Below are 12,237 nucleotides of genomic sequence, written 5' to 3'. Positions count from 1 at the left end.
ACTCATTATAAAGACATACAGAGAATAGGGGTGGCCATTTTATAAGCTATACCTCTGTCTGGATCTTTCTTTTTTTTTTTTTCCCAAGGAGCGGTTAACTTCCATGTTAACTCCTCCATGTCAAGGATATTAAGAACCATTTAGTGTCAACACCAGCTGGTATAATATAACCAAGTGTTTATTTAAGTCTTCTCATGGGTCAGAGCTGCTTCTATTCAAGTCTGCGGCCAAAACTTAAATACCTATCCACTATGTAAACAGGATTCAGTCCAAGCATCAAGTGTGTTTGCGTGTGATGGTGATGGATTGTGTTTGATGCCGACTGTGGGGCCGTGATGGTGACATGATGGATGAAGGCTCTGAGCCTGATTGACTGTTTTTGTTTCCCAACCGGACTTCCATTTTCTTCAGTGTCTGCTTCAGCTGTCATAGAGTGGCTCATTATCCATCATTGAATGAATTAGTTGGCCAATTATGTAATAGATAAGATAACTTTGGTAACACTTTCTGTGACAGTCATGTCTATATTGTATTGCAAGCACATTCATAAGACATTATTAGGCATCTAAAAGGCTTTATAAAACTTTAATAAATGTTTACAATTATGACAAGTTATATCTTTGTCTAACACACTAGTTTTTAGTTTTCAACTTTTTACTAACAGTAGCTATCAGATGTAAGCAGCTAGTTAACAATTTATGTAGATTTGCAAACTAGCTAGTAATCTGGTGTTTTGCTAATATTAGCTAACTTCGAGCTGCTACAAGGAGTTTTTAAATTATTAAAAGTCTCAATTTAATATGCTTTTCTATGACCTACATAATGTGGTTTGTAGTCCAGGTTAGCACATAACACATTACAACACATAGCACATAGATTCTTCTTTCAAACACTTTGACATGGAGGTATAAAGCGTTATGAATCCTGAACTAATACATTCTGTCCACCTCTTATAATAGATCTTTTACAAGTCTTGTTGTAAGTTGTCATATATCATTATAAATATTCAAGAGCTTTATAGAGCCTTATGAATGAAATGGACTGTCTTATGAATTTGTGTTATAGACAATCTTCATAGGAGGTGTTACTGTTACTATAAGTTTGTGTGCTGTTATGTTGCCTGTATTTTGCCAAAACATGTAAGATGTCTGTGTGTCATTGTGCTTGCTTGCAGATTAGGGAAGAGTTGCGAGCCAACGGCATCGATGTTTACCCTCAGAAAGAGTTTGACGAGGATGCGGAGGACAGGCTGATCAATGACAAAATCAGGGTAAATTCACAGTGTCGGGTTCAGTTTTCAACAGCCACAGTAGAACGAATCCCTCCAGTGGCATAACAGTCACAAATGTGCCATTTGCAGATTTTAAATTTAAGCCTTTGTTGGATGTAATTTCTTCTTTTTGTCTCTAAATCTTTTCTATTTCCATTTTGGAAACCTAACAACCCATGATTGTCAATTATAGCATCACGTTCTCGCAATGGCAAACAGCCAAAGCATGATCTGAAAAACAACTCGCTGGTTAACACTTCACTGATTTTGTGCATTTGTGCGTGTGTTTGCATGTGTTCACTCAACAGGAGATGATCCCTTTTGCTGTTGTGGGCAGTGACCAGGAGTACCAGGTGAACGGCAAGAGAATTCTGGGAAGGAAAACAAAATGGGGCACCATAGAGGGTAATAAACAAGCCATAAGACACACACATGTACATATAATTGCATAGCTGGTTAGTTTTCCTGCCAAACAGGCAGCAGAATATGAGTCACCAGGCAGAGTAATGTGTGTTCCCTGATGGTCTGAGCACTGCTCAGCCATGTTCAAATGTAGCTGCCACAGCCAGAATCACTTAAAGCTGAAATCCATAGAGTATTATAAAAAATCGCACATATACCTTTCACAGATTGGTCTAATAATATGTTATAATGTCCATCTGCACAGTGGAGTTTGGTCGAATACTAAAAGATGTTATTTACAGTTGTCACACCTGGTCACACCTGTTCATTCGACAGTGCCAAGGCCATCAACCTTCATCACTGATAGATAATATGTATAATCGCATACATGCTGGTCAGTTTGTTTATTTCTTTATTTATGCATATACATTTAAAAAATGCAGTATATATATAGAAGTTGTAAGGAAATGTGAAGGAGAATTGCCTAAAAACCCTTCAGGGGCTTGAAAATGGCACATTACAGGAAATAATTACAGTGATGTAGTATACACAGTTTGTATGTATCTATCAATAGTTTTAAATATAGTAAAAGACAAGCATTACTTCATGGTATTCACACAGTTTACTGACAACAACAAGGTGGAACAGCTTTACAAAATAGATGACATATTTTCAATTTTGGTGTGTTTTCAACATGTGGAAAGTTACAAACTGCAGCTTTAAAAATCTGTCCAGCTGGTTGAACCGTCTGTTGTTTGACTACCAGGCATTTGTTTACATACGTCTCTCTGAGTCTGTAACTAGGGAGATGTATGAGACAGGAGGAAGAGATTTACAAGGACTTTCTCTGTCCGCTGGGACAACACAGAGGGACATAAAACACACACACACTCTGCCTCACACGCACTTGCTCACAGTAAGTTTGATTCAGTTTATGTTTGTTGGCCTGTGCTGAATGCTCACACTGCCGAGGCGGTTCTTAGCATGTAAATGTCCTCACCTCACCCGTGTGTGTGTTTGTGTGACAGAAAGGAAGAGGGAGTGACAGGACATCTGTCTGGACAGGGATTGAAAATATAATCGAACTGTCACTGTTAAACAAACAGTCTCTTTCCCAGCAGTTAAGCTCACTATTCTGTGATGCATACTGAGCTCTAGTTTTATTGTCTTTGCTATAAATGCAGTGTAAAATATAAATCACTTAATAAAAAACAAACCATTCTAATATGTTGCAAATGCTTCAAACTGCACGATCTAGAAAACAGCTTGTCTGTTTCGTTTGTGATTCAGTATATTTGGTTAATTAACATGACCTTCAAAGACATTTTGAGAAACATGTGCAACTCAGTATATCCACGTAGCTCCAACAGGCTTGGAAATGTTCAGCTCTTAAAAAGATAGTTGGAAAGTTGCTTTACTCCACTACTCACAGGGAAATATTTTACAGCTTACCTAGTTTTCAATTATTATTATTATTATTATTATTATTGTTATTGTTGTTGTTGTTGTTATTATTATTATTTAAGAGTTTCCATAAAAAAGCCTATAATATAATTGCCTGCATCTTAAATTGAAGCGCAGATGATTTCTGTAGTCACCAAGTTTTCTGGAGGTCCTGTCATACTTCCACACCATTTGAAGGGTGTTCATCCCAAAGTGCGTCGCAACATGTCTGTGGAGATTCTCAGTCAGTACCTGCCCCCTACCAAGTCCAGGTGCCTAAGATAAATCTTCTATGAATGCCATGTTTCCCCTCTATATCTCTCAGCTGGTCTCATTAAATTAACTGTTCAAGGCACAAAGTGGTACTATTATCCAATATTTCAGCAAAAGCAAAGATTAGATTAAAAAAAGACTACAAATTTAAGAGAACAGAACTTTTTTTTTGTTCCTACCCATTAATTATCTCACTACTCCATCTGGGGGTCGACATGTAGAAACACTGAATTAAACTCCTTAAAGGTCCTTTCACACTGTTGTGCAATAACCAACCTGACAGTCATCTACCTGTAAGTAGGAAGGAAAGTGTTAGCCCAAAAAGCAAAGTGTTTTTAGAAGTGGCTGCTGTTGCTGTGGTTGACGGCTGCGGTGACAGGCAGATTCTACAGTGAATTTCAAAGAGTTGGTACAGCCAGCCCAAAAGTCCACAACACGTATACTAGCCGGGTGAAAATGTTGTCCTACGCTCAGTTTTTCTTCTGGTTGTCCTTGTACATGGCTAGCGCCATACAGCTCAACATTATCAGCTCCTCCATGATCGCTTCTTACTTACCCACGATGCCTGTTGTTTCTGTGATGCCCACCTTATTCTATTTGATTGGTGAAATCAAAGAGCAAAATCTGCTCACTTGTGCAGCAAGTGAACAGATTCACATTCCCCCCATTGAAATGACTGGAGGCGGTGAATTAGACTTTAACTGTATATAAAGTAGTTAAAACTAGAATTACCTAAAATTAAAACGTTATATGCTTTAAGTATATTTTTCTGATAATAGGGTACTTATTTACTGAGGTACACTTTTGAAAGCAATGCTTTTACTCGCAGTGAAATTATTTCTTTTTACTTAATTGGTATTGGTACATTTACTTGACAAAAGTTTATGAGTACTTATTATAATGGAACATAATGGAACTCAAGGCTCCTGAGTGAGCAAGTATATTTCACTATTAAAGATTTACATGATAACAAACATGATAAAACTTTCAAATGTTTGCTCTAAAGATTTTTATTATTTTACTTATTGGTCCTGTTCACATTGGTCCTGCTCGAACTTCAGAAGTATATTTAGTTCAGGCTAAAACAAGGCAGTTGTACTCTCTGAAAAGATGACATTTTTCAGGTAGTACCTGAACCCTTTTAGTGTTAAGATTTTAAAGGTGACTACTGCTCTCTCAGCAAGCATTATGAAGTTAACTCCACAGAACAGCAGGGTGAGGGAGGTGAAGTACACGGTCTGTGTGGGACAAATGCCGTCTTGTCTGGCTGAAAGAACAATGGTTCCATTTGAGTAAAGCCAAGCAGTGGAAGAGAGGGAAAAAGGAAGAGGAGGAGAGAGGAAGCCGCCAGGCCGCCGGACTTGTTGGCAGCGACATCATCATTTAGACCCCAGAGGAGAAACCAGAGGTCGAGTCTCTGTATGTCACAAGTGGAGAAGAGACTGTTTATTTTCAGGGGTTGAGGGACAATGAGAGCCTGAGAGGCATGCATTTAAATGTGTATATTACATAGGGACTTGTTCATGAGTAGAGAGTGGTGATACCGGCAGCGCAGCTTGTTACAAGTTAGTAGCATGTTCCCTCGACGCCGCTAATCAGCGCTCACAGACCCAGCAGTTATTCCACTCTCCTCCTTTCAAAGAGAATTTAATTTCCTGCCTCTGGATTTCAAAGCTTTACATAAATAGCATCCTCCTCTTTTTTCATTTATATTCTTGACATAATCTATAATTCAGACACGTGTTAGCCCTACTGGAGGCACCGGCAGCTTGTCACTGGGAGTTTGTTAAAACGTCTCACTTAAAGTTCTCCAATATAGAGGGGAGCCGAGATGTATTAAATTACTCCAAAGTGGAGGAGTGTGTTATCTGGGCTTAAGAAAATTGCTGGAGATGTCATGTTCGACGATGCCCTTCAGTTGACTCGTGAGCAGCACTGCCCCTCTGTGGGACTGTAAGGAACGGCAAGTGGGCTGGAAGAGAAGAGATTTTGATGGATGATATTTAGTTATTTTCACATGCATGTAAAGGTAGTCAGGATTATTTCTGAGTCTGAATGTTTCCTGTTTCTCTCTCTGCAGTGGAGAATATTGCACACTGTGAGTTTGCTTATCTGCGAGATCTCCTCATCAGGTGAGCGTCCATCATACTCTTATTATTTAGTTTGTTTTTTTTTATTATTATTATTGTTATTATTTAGTTTATTTATGATACAGTTTGATATTTTATTTAGAGTTTATTTATGATATATAGAAACTTGTATAAAAGACGCGTTGTGGTTTGAACCTCTTGCTGTAGTAGAAATCATTCACTTTATTTTGTAGAGGTGTTGAAATGAATTGGAAATACCACAGAGACTCTATGAAGCTTCACTTTCCTTCTTCAGTCAATAATAATTTAATTCTTTAAGATGGGTCGAGTGCTGCCTTAGACAGAGTTACAACAGGCTTTCCTACAAAAGTTTTCCACTGAATGTTAGCATGTAATTTGCTTGTCAGTCTTAATGTATGCCTGACCTAAAGACTCCAATAATGGTTATCAACCTGTTTGTATTCATGTTTTTATAATGGAACCCACATTTTCACTCTGTGCAAATGCATGCAGCCTTTTCAACTAAGAATGACCATGGATATCAGGATTTATTGCTGTCAAACTATTAACACAAGTAATACTCATTTATAAATAAAATAACATCACATGAACTAATACAGTTCTGTTTTTCTCTCTCAGAAAATGACATTTTATGTTGCTATGGCTTTAAAATTTATAATAATAATAAAAAAATGTATACTAAATGGTTTTGTATGTTTACATTTTGGAGTAACAATTTATAACAGTCATGAATGGGAAATATTTAATTAAGCTTTTAAAAAGTATTTACACAGTAAACAATGAAATAATAATTCATGTTTACTAATTATTATGCCATGCCAGAATTGGCATGGTTTGAGATGTTTTTGTTATGTGTGCTACAATTAAATAATTTACTAATGTAATCAGAATATAATTGTACTTTTTATTTTATATTACACAAACTAATTATCAAATAACATAAACTACTGCATAACTATCAATTTACCATTAAATAGCAATTAACATTTATTAATAATGATTATTATGTGGTTGGTGTTACCAATTTTAGTTTTTCAAGGACAACACACTTATTTACATCTTTTACATACTTGAATAGTTTACTCTGCACCACTGGTGCAACATATGATCCTTTTTCTTGGAGATGAGGCTTTCCAGTGTGTTCCTTTAATCACTAAAAGCTGTAGGCCATTTAACCCAGTGTAGTTAGAATATACAGTCAAAAGTAAATCATATAAAATAACACAAGAACACCACCTTCTCTCTTTCAGGACACACATGCAGAACATCAAGGACATCACAGGCAGCATCCACTACGAGACGTATCGTGTTCGCCGCCTGAATGAATCTAACGCCCATTTCACTTCACAACCATCTGACCATCCTGATGTTCAACCGAAGGCTAACGGTCAGCCTGAGGTGCAGCCTGCCGCCCTGCAGACCAACGGCGTGGCTGCCCAGCACGAAGCCCTGTCGCACGAGATGTAGAGAGTCCTGTGAGGAGCCAAATTTATGATAGCAGGACACAGCCAGGCACAAAACATACATTCACACATGTATTCTGTTTACATGAGTCCACAAACACACACTCATGCTGTGAATCCCATTTCTGTTACCTAGAAGGACTTTTTGTTGCCAATAAACTACCTAACCACGGCTTTCAATATATCAGGAAGTTACAAGACACAGGATGCAATGTAGATCCCAACATTTTCCTTCCGTGGCCCGTTTTCTTTTTCCATCATCACAGTTCTGAGTAAAATCATGTTTTCCCAGCAGATCAACTTAATATTGTACAGACCTCCTTTTGTTTTTCTTCCATCTGCCTGATGGCACAATGCAATATACATTCAGGATTGTTTACAATTAACCATGAAAGCTGTCAGGTATAAACAAAATTAAAACTATACAGTGCATGTCTAATTATTGAGCTTTGGCTGCTGGGTTTTAAAGTTTTAAATAAGTCTTAAGGGATCAAGTGTACAAGATTTTGATCAGAATCACTCAGTATGATGAAAAAGGAGTGTCCATAAGAAAAAAAAGGACTCTTGTGTAGAAAATACTTTTGCAGGATCTTGGGTTGGCAGGAGCTTTAGCCAAGCAGGGCTGTCCAGATGAGGAAAAATAACAAAATTCAAAATGAAGTACAGTGCAGCATATCAGATGATACTAGATTAGCTCTAACTGTTAGTGCCACTGGCCTGGTCTGCTTTGTGTTGTGGTGTATAGTTTTGTATAGATACTAGGGTTAAGTAGGGATATTTAGATTAGTGTTACGGAGGAAGTAAAGATATTGTTGACACCTCCACACTGCACAATAAAATAATAAAAAAGAAAGCAAGCAGTAGCAGTGTGGAGCAGCTTCCGGAAAAACGAGTCCTCGTGTCATTTTTCCGTTGTGTTATGATGTTTTTAAAACCCCCTTTTTTCCAAACCAGCCTGTCTCTTTCTCATATAATGCCAATGTTGTGTAATACAGTCATGCCTTGCATTTTACATCGCTCATTTATTATTGTGTTTTTATTGCTGTTGTTCATGTTCTAATATTATTGTATAAGATGGGAGGAATCTGTGTCCATTTTTTTCTGACTGTAAACCAAATAAAAGTCGATTTTTCTGTTCTAAAGAGAAGCACATACAGTATATAGAGTTGATTTATGAATAGGTATTTATGTGTATGTCAAGTGTACTCGGTTTAATTCAACTTTCATTCCAGCTGTTGGCTTCCAGAGCTTTGTTGCAGGTCTTAAACAGTGATGACCTTTTAGCTTTAGACAGTGCTTGTTTTTTCTTGCCTGCATTCACACCGTATGTTGTACCCTGTTGGCTAGGATACTCTATACTTAGCTCCAATGGACTTTACCTGCTGGTAAAGAGCAAAAGTGGTGACATTTACATTGCAAGCTCAAAGCATTTTGTCAGACGGGAATGTCTTACGATCACTGAGAGGAATAATTTGTGCCAAAAAAAGAAACATCAAATAATACAGATAAGATTATGCAACTGACAATTTTTGTCAGTATCCATGAAATATCTGTTCGTCATACAAACTCAAAGGATATTTTATAGAGGTTATGTCTAAGTTGAAAACATTCTCATAATTTACTATAACAAAAATAGTCAGATGTGTTTTTTTCTGCCTCTTCAAGTCACAACAAAATTATTTTACGTACATACAGAGGAGGCAGTAATTTCAGAAACCAAGAGATGTGGTCTTTTATCCAGAAAAAACTGTTGGGTTACACTTTGTTTACTGTTGTATAGTTATTGTGTAATTTGTTATGGTATTATAGATTAAGGTTTTATCTTTGATATGCTATCTCAAAGAATAAAGATTGATATTTTTATTGTTTAAAGTTGATTGTCTTGATTGTAAAAAATGTTGAACATGGCTGTGGGTCCTTAAAAATTCTTAAAATGACTTAAATTCGCATTTACTAATTAAAAACTTAAAACGTATTGAATAATCATGATCTAAAATTCTGTCTGAGGGAAAAATGTTTGTAGGCCTACTTTAAATCTTTGGCAAAATCAACAAGAGTTAAATTCGAATGCCTCTGTCCTCCTGTTACAGTCTTTTAAGTTTTTGATTTGTGTTCCCTAAATTTGTCTTTATCATTATTTAAAAGTATTTCCCAAGTGCTGTTAAACAGAGCAAGGAATTTTTAACACAGCTTTTCCACACATCCTAGTTTTAGTTTGGATGCTTACATTATTTTACTTTGCACACAAAATTATTTCACAAAAACCAAAAACTACCAGGGTCAAAATTATTAGCCCCCCTGATGCTAATAGTCAATTGTGTGTCCTTTTTGCTGGATAACAGCCTGCAGTCGTTTGTTGTAGTTTTCATCAAGTCTCAGACACGTCCTCTTCTTTAGCGAATCTCTCAAGCTCCTCCAGATTTGATGGTCTTCTGACATGGACCTTGGTCTTCTGTTCCCAGACCCAGTTTTCCTGCTGACTACTTGAAGTTTTCTTTCAAAATCTTCACATATCCTTCTTTCTTCATGATTCCTTCCACCTTGACGAGATTCCCAGTTCCAGACGCACTGAAACATAATATAATAATAACAGCATAATACTCCCACCACCATGTTTCACTGTGGGGACGGTGTTCTTTGGGTTTTACGCCTCTTCCCTTTTTCTCCAAACATAAGCAACGTCTCTATGGCCAAAAAGCTCTAGTTTCGTCCCATCTGACCAAAGGACACTCTTCCAGTATACATAATCTTTCTCCAGGTTGTCCTTAGTATACTTCAGTCTGACTTGAAGGTGTCTCTTCTGCAGAAGTGTAGCTTTTCTTGGTCTGTAACCTCACAGTCCATTCCTGTGCAGGGCTCTAGTGATTGCCTTCTTTGAGACTACAATTCCCGACTTGGCGAAGTCATTCACTAGTGTCTTGGCAGTTGTTCTGGGGTTTTTAGACTCACTAGTTTTCTTTCCAGAGTCTTTGAAATCTTTGGCTTTCTACCTCTGCCAGGCTTGTTCTGTACTGTGTGGCTCTCTTTGGATTTCTTAATGATACTTCTCACTCCAGTTCTCGACATTTGACACACTGAGCATCAACAACTCTTTTTCTCAGGTCTAAACTGATTTTTTATTTTTTTGACATGATGCTTTCTCAAGTGACAGCTTAAACCCTTACTGAAGTTTTTATAGTGTGTGTAAATTGGAAGATGACCCTCAGTTTTAACTTGATTTTACAAGCTTTAAGCATTACAGAGTTAAAGCACATCATTGAACAACAGTGGTTTGTGCTATGGCTCAATAAAAAGGTCAGTTCTTAAGGGGGGTAATAATATTGACCCTGGTAATTTTTGTGTTCTCTGAAATAATTCTGTTATTGTGTGCAAACAGAAGTAATGTATTTTCTAAAGAAATCTAGTATGTTTAGAAATGCTATGTTGAAAATTCCTTGCTCTGTTAAAGAAGCACTTGGGAAAAAAAAGAAACATTAAATTTCATAGGGGGGTTAATAATTTTGTACTCAACTGTACATGATACATTGCATGACACCATGTGGAAAGTGAACTTATTTCCAGTTGTGCAACTAAAGTCTGAGCTTTAATTAATTAGAGCAAATCTCAAGATGTTAAACCCATGAAAAACATTTCAATATTTCATCTGTTGGTAACAAATTAGTTCAAAAATATTTTTGGTGAATCACATTTTCAGATATAATCTTTTGGATTTCACCTCAGTTTTGATTGATGGACCCAAATCTTTTTCATCAACATGTAATCATTTGAAACAAATCCATGTTTACAGATGTATCATCCCTCTAATTAAGGAATAAGCCACTAAACACATTGCTCACTGCAGTAAATTTAGAACAGCCGGAAGAGGTGTGACTTCTTTTAGCCATTTTATAATTAACAACCAAATTTATTTGCTTATCATTTACATAAAACAACATTAACAAATGCCATTGTGTGGAAAATAAAGTGCAAATGCTGGACTTGTTTCCTCAATAAATGAAAAATAACTGACAGGGTGTAGTTTTTATTTCAGCAAGTCAAATTTAAGACCTTTTTAAGATCATTGTGAATGTAACTGAAGACCTACTTTATGTCCATACTGGCAAAAAAAGTACATACACAGTTTGTGCTAGTGTTTATTGGTTCAATATTGGTATCATTTTATAGTTGTTATGGTGTGAGCAATGCAATTTCCCCCCCAAGTCACATTTAAAAGCAAGACTTAAGTTAAAACTAACTTTATAAAAGTAACATTCACTTTAGAATTCAATTTTTCATATCTATCAAAATCGTATTTAGAACATTTTAAGACAATTTAAGGCCTAAAATTCAGATTATATTATTTTAGACTTCTGATGATTTCTTAAAGGGACAGTTCCCCCTGCCCTATAGTGCTATTTATCCATCGATACTGTTTTGGTGTGAGTTTCCTCATTTTGGAAACATCTCTTTCTGCCTTCTCTCCAGTATAATGAAACCAGATGGCACTAGTCCTGTGGGGCTCATAGTCCCGAAAAATACATTTGAAAACCTTTACTTGCTCAGAGTAGATGTTTTTGTGTGCAGTTTCATGTAGGAACTACTTTCTCTCTGCAGTAGAAGCTACCGGAACTACTTTCTTACAAAGTAAGAAGGTCTGTGGATTATCTTCACTAAGTATATTGACTTTTTCAAATGTATTATTTTGATGCCTTGAGCATCAAAGAGAGAAGGCAGACCTCTCTCTAGCTGATATTTCCAAAATTTCGCAACTCACACCGAAAAAATCTCAAAAGCACTACAGGCCAGGGGGAAAATATGCATTTTTCATTTTGAATGAACTGTCCCTTTAAGAACCTACAGAAACCCCGTATAATAGATTGCATTGCATTTTGTGTCAATAACTTCTGGGAAAATCATTAATCTTGATATTACCTGCACCTCAACTACAGGAAGAAAAAAGCTTGTGCTCAGTTCATGATGGTTTGTATTCATATATATTTAAAAACATGCTCTACATTCATGATACAAACCCAGCTGAGAGGAAATGTGAATTTGCAGCTCTGCAGCCAGTGCCATCACACCATGCTCACACAGCACTAGTTTAGTATGGCTTCTCATTTACACCTCCTGTCACACTCTTTCTCAACTACCCCGTTGATCGTAACGTGTTGACAGTGTTGTTTGTCGAAGGTCATTGTCACCCTTTCACACGTCGGAGCTCCTGCTGTGGCTTTTGCTGTCAACCCTGTGTTGGATTCATTGGTTTGAAACTCCTCTGTGCTGAGGACAACACAGG

At 36.9% G+C, this 12,237-nt stretch overlaps 1 protein-coding gene across 3 annotated transcripts in view; it reads left to right on the top strand.

Annotated features, from left to right (window-relative positions):
• The window catches only part of septin9b (septin 9b), a 104,444-nt gene extending 95,610 nt beyond the window's left edge, over positions 1 to 8,834 (top strand). For all 3 annotated transcript variants that reach the window (XM_084715612.1, XM_084715610.1, XM_084715609.1), the window contains exons 8-11: positions 1,175 to 1,270; positions 1,579 to 1,675; positions 5,469 to 5,520; positions 6,750 to 8,834. In XM_084715612.1, the coding sequence (XP_084571738.1) occupies positions 1,175 to 1,270; positions 1,579 to 1,675; positions 5,469 to 5,520; positions 6,750 to 6,966 (462 nt within the window). In that variant the 3' untranslated portion in view covers positions 6,967 to 8,834. The remainder of the gene's footprint in view (positions 1 to 1,174; positions 1,271 to 1,578; positions 1,676 to 5,468; positions 5,521 to 6,749) is intronic.
• Positions 8,835 to 12,237: the final 3,403 nt, after the last annotated feature.

The sequence above is a fragment of the Lutjanus erythropterus genome, chromosome 3 (assembly GCF_056507025.1).
Source record: "Lutjanus erythropterus isolate fLutEry1 chromosome 3, fLutEry1.hap2, whole genome shotgun sequence".
Taxonomy (NCBI): Eukaryota; Metazoa; Chordata; class Actinopteri; order Lutjaniformes; family Lutjanidae; genus Lutjanus; species Lutjanus erythropterus.
This window is presented reverse-complemented; position numbering and strand designations above follow the sequence as displayed.